The following is a 13417-nucleotide window of genomic DNA, read 5'->3' on the forward strand; positions in this document are numbered from 1 at the left end:
CTATTCCCTCCACCGGACACACACACCCCTGCATGTGCACACTAAGTGCAAAGCCTAGCCGAGTTTCAGTCGGGTAAAGCACTCACCATCATACACATTTTCTGGCCCTCACTTGTACACATACACAAATACAAATACGTTTTTATTTTATTTTTATCAATAAAATAAGTTTCATCCATCCAGCCCTCAAATTTGCCTTTACAGAGGATTTCAGACATGACCAGTAACTCGGTGCACTCTGGCACCTCCCCATGTTGCACAAACACTAACTGATAGTGGAATTTAGAGGTCATCACATGGAGAAAATGAAAAATAATACACCAACAGCCAACAGTATATAGACTAAAACAGATCGACATTTCGGGTGTAAATCAAGCTCTCATATATCCCGATAAGTCTTGGAGGCGGTACGGTAAACAAAATTGATCATTACAAAATTCATGAGGTCCAGAAATCCTAACTTGGGCCTCTTTCCTCCTGGAGGGCAATGTTATTATTTTTTACCTCATTCCTCGCAACAAATCTACACACCATGTGGCTCGAAGACTCAAGAAAAGGGCAAATTTGCATACCCTCCATAAGGAAGAAAATCTGATCATATAAATGTAAATAAGGTGAGCTTAACTTATATTTTCCTTGAGAAAAACTGTGAATTGATAACATGAGTGAGCAGCAGGCAGAGGAGCGGTGGATGGAGTGGAGAAGGTTCCAAGGTGCCTGTGGATCAGTATATGTATTAATACTGGGGACCAACAGTAGGGAATTAGTTTGTTTTTGGAGGGGTTTTTGGCCTCAAATGCTACAGCTGTGGACAAACAGCACGAGGCAATGGTGCAACATCAGGAGCACAACCATGTGCCTTCTGAATGTTTTACTCTGGTAAGCAGTTTTTTTAATGTTGCATTATCATTTATTCTTTAATCGGTCGAGTACTTATTCTGAAACATTAAATGGACTGTTACAAATAACACTAAATACTATATAACCCTACACTGTGCAGCAAATAAATAACTAATATACATCACTGCATTCAAAATGGTTCTTGGCTTGTGTTAAATCACAAAGCTTTGTTTCTTTGCATAACTTCTAATTGAAACTTACAGTGAGGTCAAATATTGTCCATAACCAACTGAGTAAAAAGCATCGGTCACTAAAAATGAAAACAATCAACCATAAACTACAATGACTGGCAGATAGATGGTGACAAGGGTGGCTGTAGCAGTTAGCTTTCTGCTAGGCTACAACACAACTAATTTGAGTCACTGAAGTGAACCTTTAGGGTTTTCCAATAGGTGGTAGTACCTAGTACCAGGTATTTTTTTAGCACCTACTTGACCAGGGTTCGCCTCGACGTCCTCCTTTGTCGTAGCGTTTATGTTGCATAAAAATGACTAAAGCAGTTAATTTCACAGGCAGACAAGTAACAACCTCAAACAACCACTCACTAACCACTTTTTGCTAGGGACCGGTGGGGTGTGTGTGTGTCACCAACTCCACCTTCTGGGCAATGGCACACTGCCAAAGTGCCAGCTTTAACACCAGGCTTCATAAACCAGGATGACATCCTGTTGGTTATATCCATCTTTTATATACAATCTTTGCTTTAAACATTACTAATTCAGTTTTTGTTTAGTTTGGGTTTGGGTTTTTTTGGTACTGCACAGTGCAACAGCCCCTTACCTACAATGTCTTCTGGGACAGTATGTTGGCTCCTCCATGTTTTCCTCTCTCTGTCTTTTCCTGTGCATCTACAACTCCAGGTGTCCATGCTGTAAATTGACCTATTGATGTAGATTACTGTAGCTACTGAAACCAATATGCTTTCAATATACTAGAAAAAGGGAAAACACGGTGCCACAGTGGTTAGCACTGATACCTTATAGCAAGAAGGTCCTGGGTATGAACCTCCCAAAGACATGCAGCTAGAGGGATTAGTTTAATTGGTGATTCTAAAATGCCTGTAGATGTAAATGTGAGCATGAATGGTTGTCTGGGTGCGACCTGCCCAGGGTGCAAGCAGCCTCTCGCCCGTATGGTAGCTGGCTCCAGTTAAGTATTCTCTTAACCAAGGCTAAATCACTTCACTGTTTTATCAGCTCACTATATTTATGTAAAACTACATATAAATAATTTTTTTTATCTTTTAAAGTTTTGTCTTTCTTGTCCTTAAACTATATCTAAACAAATAGAGTTTTTTTGCTGAGAACTAGACTTCTCCAATGACTTCTCATTGAGATCAACAAAAGCATCTGACTGCTTCATTTTAGTTAATATACTGTATTTGGCTGCAAGGCACACATGCTTCCAGACTGAATGTAATTGTGACAGAGAAAAGTTTATGGCTGAGAAGACACAAGACAAGCATTCTATTAGTCTGCTCGGGGACACGCTGCTCTGCCTACAGAGAAAATGAAAGGACAATCTCTCTGGCTGTAGGCGCACCGTGGGCTCAAATCTGATTATGTTCCCCACCTATTGTGACTCAGAATTTGATCTTTTCATTTCTGTCAAACAAACAATCTAATTTTCTTCTTATTTTGACATACAATGAAAACATTAGACGTATGCAACATACTCTAAGAGCAACACAAGAAGAAGAGAAAAAAAAAACAGGTTTGGGCTTTCATTTTCTCTCTGAGCAGTACGAGCTACAGACCAACACAATGTGATTCATATTATCTTGACCTCGAAGGGGGTTTCATTACAGTGAGGCTGCGAGGATGCCAACTCGGTCAATGGTGCATGAAACTGCCTCCTTTTATTGGCATGGCATTCAATCAGCTCCTCTTGGGTATATGTCCTTGGCTTTGCAGTGGGGCCACCTATAATAGCGCTCCATGCACCTGCCCACATCTTACTACCCCTTTTAATGCCTTTCCCCCGCAACCGCACTTCCATTCCTGCATAAATATAATCAGCCCTGTCAAGAAAACCAGAACCACTTGCTCTCTTCCTCTATTGTTTCTGATGGTTTATGCAGAGCAACCAACGCTTTCTCCTCTCAATTCCTCCCCATGTCTTTGAATTTAACCAGAGCTGGCTCGATGCCAGCAGATCCTCCCCCAGCGTTCCTGCTTGCACTGTTTAACCCTACAGCATGCCCACCTGCCTATACATCACCCCTCTTTCATCTCTTGGACAACTATCACCCTCAACTAGTAATAGCAAAAAGAGAATAAAGGAGGGGAAAGATGCCGTTTAGGAATTTATTAATTCAGACTAACAGTAACAAGGATTCAGGTAATTATTCATGCAAGTGTAGGTTTGTTGCACTCATTGTAAGACCAAACTGAAGAACTATAACTGTAGGTCTAGGTGACTTCTGTCACAGCAACAACTTATTTCTCTGAAAAGCTGAAAATGTTCTGGGGAAGCAACGTTTTGTCTGTCACCCAGTCCACAGGGAACAGTCTATCTGCCACAGAGTGGAGGGATGGCCACACGACAAGCCATTTTATTACACAGACACCGGGTTTACTGTTTTCTCGCAGCAGCCTGGCAGCGGTTGGTGGAAATACAACTGACTTGGCATGCCAAAGTACCTTGAAGGCTGGTCTATATTTCATTGTCAATTGCTTTGGTTATCATGCAGTGTGCATTCATTCACATTCTGCATCAGTGTGAGCTTTAAATTATGTGCCAGTCAGTCAGCCCCATTAAACCCCAAAGCAGTCCCTGGGCAGCCCTTTCGTCTCCTCTATTTGTTCCCCACTGCAGCACTAAACAGCAGCTCCCACAACACTGACTCCAACTAAACAACCTTTGCATCCCTGGAGAGGTATACTTTTTCTTGTCTCATCTACACTGGTGACTTTAATGAAATATGCAGCTGTCTTTAAATCAAAACACGACCAATTTGCATATGGACCGGGACGGGACAGTGGACACTCCCCCCCGTCCTGACCACGTCAGAGCTGGCTGCGATCTAAGCAGATGAGCACTCTGATGTCTGAGCAGTATGAAGGAGACAGCGAGGAGGGGTTGGAGGAGGAGGAGCAGGAGACATAGAAGGTGTGGATGGGGGGTGAGGGGAGGGAGAGGTGGAGTAGGAGGGGCGGGAACATGGCTGGAAACAAGCAAAATCTAAATTAAACAAACAGATGGATGTGGCACATTTGCATACATCAACAATAAACATGGGTACTATGCTTCATGTCCAGCAGGGCTCAAGGGTAAACCGGGCAGAGGATTACAGAGAGCGCTGGTCTGTGTACACGTATTTGTTTTGGTGTAAATAAGTTTGCCGAATCTAAAGGTGCTGATTAGCCCGGGGTGAGCTGGATGCCACGCAAAACAACTGTCAGCATGCACAGCTTTAATAAATGCAAACGAACGGCAAATTAATTACCGGCAAATTACCTTGCATCGATTACTCTGAAGGTGCTGCGGAGCGAAGCAGGGGATGTGGGAGCTGGGCAACGGGTAGCAGCCTTTTGTTTTGGGTGTTTTGCGGCTGAGGACTGAGGAACAGGCAGAAATAAGAGAGTTCTCTCCTGTTGTGTGTGTGCATGTGTGTGTGTATAAGTAGCTGTGAAGGAGTCTGTGGCTGAGGAAAGATGTACTTGTGTGTGTGTGTGTGTATGTGTGTGTGTGTGTGTGTGTGTGTGTGTGTGTGTGTGTGTGTGTGTGTGTGTGTGTGATTTTGGGACTGAGACAAGCAAGCAAAGTAGCCACTAGTGCCTCACCAGTGCAGACGGGCGTTGGCTCGCTCAATGACAAACTTACCAGGCAGATGGTAAACTGGCTGAGTGGAAGTCTATGTGGTTGGCGTGCTGGTTGTCTGGCTAGACTGGTGGCTCATTGGCTGTCTGGCTGGAAGAACTCTGCCTGGTAACGACGGAGCCAGTGAAGGAACAAGGAAGCCTGTGTTTTTGAACCCTGCTTTTCTTCTCTCTGTTCCTTCTCTAAATCTGGCTTTGACTCTTCTTTGTTATTTAGTATTTGTTTACACACAAAAGTATATCCTGTCGTGTGGAAAAGGCAGAATGGTGTCTTATCTTTGTTGTTAAATGATCAACATGCAACGTAACCCACCTGTCTGTGTTCCTACCAACAGGCACTAGTGATGTGCCGCAATAGAGCAGTATGGCTGTGGATGAAGTGCAGTGATATATTAGGTGATATGATCCAGCTGAGACACATTATGTACCTGCTCTTAGAGTTGGTGGGAGTTTCTATATTTCTAAAGCACTGTGATGGAGGGGAGTCTGGCTGCCATTTGCTTTATCAGAATTAATCAGTTCAGAGTTACAGTGAAGCCTTTTATTTTTTTTCATCCCTCTGAAAGAGCTCTCAATTATTATCCAGCCTCACTGAAAAAAAGGCACACATTCATACCTTGTCAAACTCCAGCTGCCCCATCACCGCCGTCAATCCAGCCGACACTTCATCAGTGAGGCACAAGCCCAGCCGGCCACCTGCAGATGGGCCGCTCGCTGACTGAGAGAAAGCAGGAAAACATATTTCACCATCACTTGCTGTCAAATTTAAACACACATCAGATCTGCTTTGGTTGATCTTACATAGCTTCAAACGATGCCGTGTAGCTAGTGTTGTCGAAAGCCTAATTAATTCGGGCCTCCCACAGCTTTACAATGTGACACTACACGTTGGCTCGTTGCCTGAACTGAGCATTGGTTGTCTGCAAAAACACAATGTAACTCAATATGCGTTGCATCAGCTATCCGCGGAAAATACTCAGAAACATAAAGCACCCCCAGGGGCAGTCTCTGCTGTTCTTGTGACTTATTTGTTAGGAAACAAAGCCTGTGATGAGCGATGGCGGTGATGATGATGATGATGAGTCAGAAGTCTTTCTGAAGTGCTGAGCAGGACGTTTCCAGCAATCAGTGCCAGCAATGAGCTTTGTTTGTTCAGATGATCAGAAACATCCTGAGCTGCCATTCAGTAAAGACTGTGGTAAGCTCCAGACACCAGATAACAAACAAACAGATGAAGGCACGAGGGCAGTCCAGAATCTATACATTTCAGTATAGATTCAGTAAATATGGTTAGTATATTGCAGTTATGGGGTGGCTGTAGCTCAGGAGGTAGAGCAGGTCATCTACTGATCATAAGGTTAGTGGTTCGATCCCTGGCTCCAGTCTACATGTTAGGTAGAAACAGTAGAAACAGTACTTGTGTAATTGGATGAATGTGGCATGTTGTATAGAGCACTTTGAATACTCCAGGAGAGTAGAAAAGTGCTATATAAGAATCAGTCCATTTACCAATACTTATTCAAAATCAGAATATACATTTCTACTAAAACAGACATTACATTAAATGAGAAATGCAGACCAGCAAGTAACAGTGAGCAATAAGGACATCCTCAGCTAAGCATTTTATATAATAGTACAATACAATACAAATAAGTAGAGCAAAGTCAGGTTTTATAAATTCCCCACGGATACAGAAACAAAAACAAAACAACCTTGTAAACTGGATGTGGAAAAGTGAGTTGACTTACCTATCCATTCACTAATCTCTCAGTTTAGTTTTATTCTTTATTTTTACCAGGACCACGCATAAGAAAAGTGACTCTCATAACAACAACATTTGCTACTACCTAATTTCAGACCCTAGGCAGGCACAGCATTTCACAAAGCTAGGTCGCTGGATAACCCTCGTGCAGCCAGTTAGCATAATTGAAATGGCACAGATAAATATATATATATTTCTGTTTTGTAGAAAGCTTATGTATTTTGGTTCAAATGATCCTTATAGCAGTGTATGAAATAGTCTAATCACAAACAGTACAGCAGAAGTCTCTACTTTTATTTATGTCTGTTGCACATACAATGGCGCAAATGTATAAATTAGATGGTTGGCAAAACTTAAGATGGAAAAGAGAAATAAATAAAAACATACCTGATGCAGAAACTCCCTTTTTTCTTTTTTTCAGTGACAAGACTTCAGATGAAATTCCTCCCTCTCCTCCCACATCCTGCCACTCTTCCTCTCAACCTCCGAACCAACCAGGCCACAACAGTGTTTCGGTCATTACTAACACCATGTTTTCGTCATCTTACTCATATTTTGAAAAGAAGTTGGCAAAAGTTTTAATCCACCTGCACCAAACTGCATTAGCAACATTCAGTTTCTCTTGTCATTAGTGCCAACAGCTAACCGTGCTAACGTTGGGTTTGCCTGCTAGCGGCACTCCTGCAGTAATGCAGTGGGAGAGGAGGGCAGCTGTCCTCCTGTCTCCAAGGCTGTCATACAAACATTGCTGGAGAACTGCACCTATCAATAGCCACAAAGGAGAAAAACAGCTGTGTGCAGCAGCAGCACTTTGGTAATGTGTTTGCACTATACAATATAAAATATGTATCATGGGCCTCATTGGATATTGATAAAGATCAGACTGTGGATTTCCACCCCCAAAAGAGCAGAGACAGGCCTTTTTTTTTGCTTGTTTATGCTGGTGAATTTGAGATCAAAACACAAAACAGTGATAAAAACCTACTTTGATTTCATAATATTTATTATAGGCACACAGAACATGTAAGATATATCTCATAAAGATATCCCAAAATTGAATGTATATATCCTAAAGTATCATCAGCACAGTGAAATGATTGGTTCCTTTCCATTAAGATATATTGCTCTGTGTGTTATGTTTTCATGCTGGTTTCTTAATCCTGATAAAGGCCATGTGGTGAAACATATCAGCTTGTTAAAGTGCAGATGCTTCTAGCAAGGCACTTGGCATTGCCAAGTTGTTTATATCTTTGGCTTAGACAGTCTATTTCTGTGACATAAAATAATCAGCTTGGCTTCACAGCAAATCTGCTCTGGTGTCATTAAATGTAAACACTCTGCTTTACACTTGCTTAGTAACTGCTGCTTAGTGATTCTGAAAGTTTAGTTTTAGGCAGTCTGTGAAAGGCCACCTATTGCCCACTTTATTGCTCTGATGTACGATTTCCATTGGAACGGCTAACTGTAGGAGACGAACGGCAGCAGTGAGAAAGTACAGATGTCAGTTTATATGCACCAATAAATTGGTCTGCCTCTGCTAGCCAGTGAATCTGGCACTGTCATAGCAGTGTCAGAGATGTCATTATCACTCACCTTCATGGCTCTGGGTGGCTGCCAGGGAAACTGTTTAGACAGAGGTGTCAAAGTTACGCGAGTTTTCAGTAGATACTGATCTTTCTGCAAATTTCATTGTCTCTCACCTTCACATTTGTCATTTGTCACCAGAGCGGCGTCATCCTCGGCAAAGAGGACTTTCAAACCGAGGACTGAATCTAACACAAGAGACGGCTGCAAAAGCCCCAGCAGGAGCTGCAATGTGTGAAAGGATGACAATGACCTTCGACAAGCAACGGTGTCAACACATTACAATCGACAGAATAGTTGAGAAAGTGTGAAAGGAGGTGTAAATGAAAAGCCCTATTAAACCGGTGCTATGTGGGCATGGTGTGATGCCGCTGCAAAGACATATTTCCTCTCAGTTGGATTTGTTTTGTGAATGCGGTGCTTGATGGTCAGTATATTACATGCTTGAAGGCTATTAGGAACTGCACTCAGAAAAGGAAATTATTTCTTTTTGTCAGTAATGTACCTTTATCATAACATCGCAATGACTGACTCGGCTCAGAAAGCATATGTGCGACCTGGTGTGCTTTATATCCACCAGAAAAAAGTTAGTCATTTAGAGATTGCTTCATTAACAACACTCAGTGTCATTTCTTCAATTTAAATTGAGTTTTTTGATTTTTTTATTCTTGCTTTGCACAGTTTGATAAGTGAAAAACAGTAACAACAGTACAACAATATAACGATATAGTTAGTGATATATTTAACTCTGACTTCAGAACTGCCGCAGGGTCAACAAGGTGCCAGAAATATTCTTCAGAGATTTTGATTCATAGTCACGTGACATCACCTCGTGGTTACTGCAGATTTGGCTGCACATCCATAATATAAATCTCTTGTCCCAACACATCCCAAAGCTGGATTGAGGTCTGGTGACTGTGGAGGCTATTTGAGTACAGTGAACTCGTTATCATGTTCAAAACCAGTTTAAGATGGCTTGAGCTTTGTGATGTGGTGTCTTATCCTGCTGGAAGCAGCCATTAGAAGATGGATACACTGTGATTGCAAAGGGATGATTAGCAACAAAACTCAGGCCGTGGCTTTAGACAATGCTCATCATTTTGCCCTAAAGGTCTAAAGTGTACTAAGAAAATACCTCCCACACCATTACACCACCACAACCCCAAACCACTGATACAAGATAGGCTGGATTCATGCTTTCATGTTGCTTATGTCAAATTCTGACCCTACCATCAGTGTCGTAGCAGAAATCAAGACTCATGAGACCAAGCAAACTTTTTCCATCTCCTTATGTCCAATTTTGATGGGCCCATGTGAAATGCAGCTTTAGTTTCCAGTTCTTAGCTGACAGAAATGTTACCCAGGGTGGTCTGCTACTGAAGCCCATCTGCTTCAAAGGTTTAGAGATGCTCTACTGCTTGCCTTGGTTCTATCAGCTCAAAGTAGCCTGGTTGATCTTGAGTTAACAAGGTATTATTGATAGGGATTACAAAGAAAGTGCATATTTCTCCTATATTGGCTTCTCTCCTCTTCTTCTCTTGGCTCCCTGTTAAATTTAGAATTGAATTCAAAATCCTTCTGCTCACATATTAGGACTTGACTTATGAGGCCCCATCTTATCCTAAAAATCTCATCGTACCGTATCACCCCAATAGAGCACTTCGCTCTCAGACTGCTGGCTTACTTGTGCTTCCTGAGGGGATTTAAAAGTAAAATGAGAAGCAGCTTTCAGACTCCTCTTCTGTGGAACCAGTTCCCAGTTTGGATTCAGGAGACAGACACCCTCTCTACTTTTAAGATTAGGCTCAAAACTTTCAATTCTGATAAAGCTTAAAGTTATGGCTCGATCGGATTACCCCGAGTCCTCACTTCGTTACACACCATTAGGCCTTGGCTGCTGGGGGCTTCTCATGATGCCCTGAGTGTTTCATCTTCACTCAACGATCGTTTCAGATTGCTGCCCCACCCTGACTCTGGAGGTCTGTTCCTGCCTTCCTAAATGGGAGTTTTTCCTTCCCACTGTCGCCAAGTTCTTGCTCTTACGGGATCACCTGATTGTTGGGATTTCTTTCTATAATTATGAATGGTGATTATGCACCATATAAATAAATAAAACTGAACTGAATTAAACGGCTGTACCCAAAATAAGTTTTGCTCGATTAACGTTTGACTTTCATTTAACTGATTGGGGGGAAAAAGATCTGCCTTCAAAAACCAGGTATATGAGGTGTAGTCTTAAATATGAAAAAAGGAGTAAACTGAAATGAGAATTTTTGAAATGATTATCCTTTTAACCGTAGGCGGTAAGTGATGAGATACTAGCATGCTGTGAGGAGTGTAAACACTGTGAGGACTGGGCCATTCATTTCATTTTTGAAAAGCAAAGTAAAAAATGACCTCTACCCTTCTTCATTTGTACATTTTGGAGAAAAAAAAATAAACAACTATTAAACAATAAAAATATCAATCTTTATTCTTTGAGATAGCATATCAAAGATAAACCTTGATCTATAATACCATGACAAATTACACAAGAACTATACAACGGTAAACAGTGTAACCCAATAACTTTCTCTTGATAAACAATAGTTTTGTTTTTCTTCTCTTTACTCTTAAGTAATGAAAATATCTTTGACTTCAATTATACTGTTGACTCTCTTTTGGAAATTAGAATGGTATATTTAGATGTAGTCTCTATAAAATATCCCATGAGCTTTTAAAAATACTTTTTTTTTTCCCCCCAAAGAATATAATCACGTGATGTATATCATATGATATGACAGGCAACATTTAGAGGTATCATTTCAGGCTTTTAGGTACAAATTGTCCCTCGCAGTTGTGGCAGAACATCTGCCTCTGATGAAATGATGTAAGCTTGCAATGTAAAAGTCACCGTCTTCCCATTATTTGTTGGCATGACTGATTGTAAATAATAAAATTCAATGTACAAAATGATCAATTCTTGGAAAGTTACTGGTTGCCAGGTACGGTAAAGTCTCACAAACGGCGTACAAAATACTGCATGATACAAAAACCCAAACATATTCTAAATCTAAATTATCATCACTGGTTAAGACCTGCAACAAACCGGAAGCCAACAGCTGGAATCAACGATGAATTAAAGTGATTACATTAAACACACACATAAATACCTATTGATAAAATCAGATCTATACTGTATACTGTATGTGCTTCTCTTTAGAAAAGAAAATGGACTTTTATTTGGTCAGAAAAAAAAAAAAAGGACAAAACGGCTGCATGGGATAACAGTTGCACCCCCATCTTACACAATAAAATTAGAACATTAGCAATTAAAATACAACAGTAAAAGAGCAATGCAAAATGACTGTATTACACAACATTGGCATTATATGGAAAGAGACAATATTGTTTGGCAAAAAAAAGGGGGGAGGGTTTTAAAAAACATCCTAAAAACACTGGAAAATTACAAGACTCGTTGTTTCCAAAAGCTACTCCACACTGCTACCGCTTGTCTGTTTAATTCTACAATGCGGAGGTGTCAACAATATCTTTACTTTCTCTGTAACACTATAAGCCTAATCTACACATCCCTACTTAACCCTAGCGACTATACAATACTATACACCACAACACAAGTCTTACTGGGTCAGTGGCACTAAGTTAGGTGTAAGTTTAGAGCTAATCTACTGTCATCTCAAAAGCTCTACTGTACTCTGCAACATGACATTTCTCCTCATCCGTGCAGCCTTGGCTCGCCAACACTTCTGTCGACCCATAATTTCGATTATCTGTGTGTGTGGATGACTTCTGTGGATTTCTGTAAACAATCCTGAATGTAGATTGGATTTGACAGTTATCATGACGGGAAAACGAACTAAAAGAAAGTAAGAAAGAAATAGATCACTGTATGATATTGTGGCCCACAGCGAGGATGTGATTTTGCTTTCAACTGTAATGATGTAAAAAGATGAGAAAACAGCTCCATGGATGGAAAAATGTAGGAATTTACTCTCCGCTCTGAATCTTGTAACTTCCTGATAAATTAAAAGATGTAGTTAGTTAGTCCTTCTTGGTAATAAAAATGATCTTCACAGCATGAATGCGTGTGTGTTTGTGTACATCTGGGCTTGTTTTTGTAAACAGAATATATGCAAGAGAGTGTACGCTTTGTGCCAAGCTGTGTCCTGATATCATAAATTGGCAATTTGGCTCCACATTAGACCCTCTACATCTCGTGGGACAAGGCTTCGTGCTGAGCAGCGACTCCGTTTGGCTGCGGGGTGGCGGGCTGCTCCTCGGGCTGGCCATTGGCCTTTGGCTGAACAGCAGGATGGTCAGGCGGGTTAGAAGTGAAAAGGATGTTGGATTCATTTAACCGGCGAACACGATACGTCTCATAGTGGATGCTGCATGTGATGTCTTTGATGTTCTGCATGTGTGTCCTGAAAACAAGACGAAGAAGAGAGTATTACATCTAATGAGAACGTACCACAAAGCAAGCTTAACAGGAAATGCCTACAACAGGTATCACTCTATATTTATGGTCATGTGTTGTGGAAACAATCGCATGTATTTGCATACTGTGTGCGAGGAGTCGGTCCTACACTAACAAGCTTAAATGCACAGATTCATTGGAAGAACCCGAGTAGAAATGCCTGCTCTACCACTGTCTAGGGAAGCACTCAAAACATCAAAAGGAATTTCATTGGTATTGATTTCAGTCGGAAATTGAAGCTTTATAGAATCACTCCTGTCTCCAATTCATTTCAGCACATCTAAAAGACAGAGTGAGCTCTGATTTAGCAAAATGGTGAACCTGTAGCTGGGTTTTTATTCAAATCACACTATACCCCTAAAAAACAAAAACATTAAAATAAATGTAGAAGTGTGATGGATGCTCACCTGATTAGGAGATCTCGGAGATAAGCAAACTCACAGTGTGCAATGTTCTCAACTGCAAAGAGAGAAAGAGCAAATCGCTGAGACTAAATTCACTAAACAATCCCAAATCCTTTCCAATCCTGCTTTCTTGCAATTCCTTAAAAAGGTCACAAGATGGCAGTGCTGTTCACAATCCAGTTGAAGGGCGTCCTCTAACATGACATCTACAGCAATTTTCTTAAGCCATGATAACTCCCTCCTCCACTTTCCAGCAATTTAACACATCAGAGCTCTTCACTGTATTGGAGAACTTTAAGTAAGACGTTTTAACAAATTCCCTATGACAAGCTTGTGGTGCCTTTAGTAGGCCTAACATGTTTGAATTATAGATTATGTCATGAAAATGAAGTAAAGGAGGCTACTACTTAAGTAAAGCTTTGAAATCCAGGGCAGGAAATTTAATTCTCTTTGAAAGTGGGAGAGTGGA

The 13417-nt window shown here is 41.0% G+C and overlaps 1 protein-coding gene across 7 annotated transcripts in view; it reads right to left on the bottom strand.

Annotated features, from left to right (window-relative positions):
• Positions 1-10803: 10803 nt before the first annotated feature.
• The window catches only part of sept9b (septin 9b), a 70542-nt gene continuing 67928 nt past the window's right edge, over positions 10804-13417 (bottom strand). For all 7 annotated transcript variants that reach the window (XM_040024651.1, XM_040024652.1, XM_040024650.1 and 4 more), the window contains 2 exons: positions 12952-13003; positions 10804-12491 (listed from right to left, as the gene is read on the bottom strand). In XM_040024651.1, the coding sequence (XP_039880585.1) occupies positions 12275-12491; positions 12952-13003 (269 nt within the window). In that variant the 3' untranslated portion in view covers positions 10804-12274. The remainder of the gene's footprint in view (positions 12492-12951; positions 13004-13417) is intronic.

This window comes from Simochromis diagramma, unplaced genomic scaffold (assembly GCF_900408965.1).
Source record: "Simochromis diagramma unplaced genomic scaffold, fSimDia1.1 OVJJ01000302.1, whole genome shotgun sequence".
Taxonomy (NCBI): Eukaryota; Metazoa; Chordata; class Actinopteri; order Cichliformes; family Cichlidae; genus Simochromis; species Simochromis diagramma.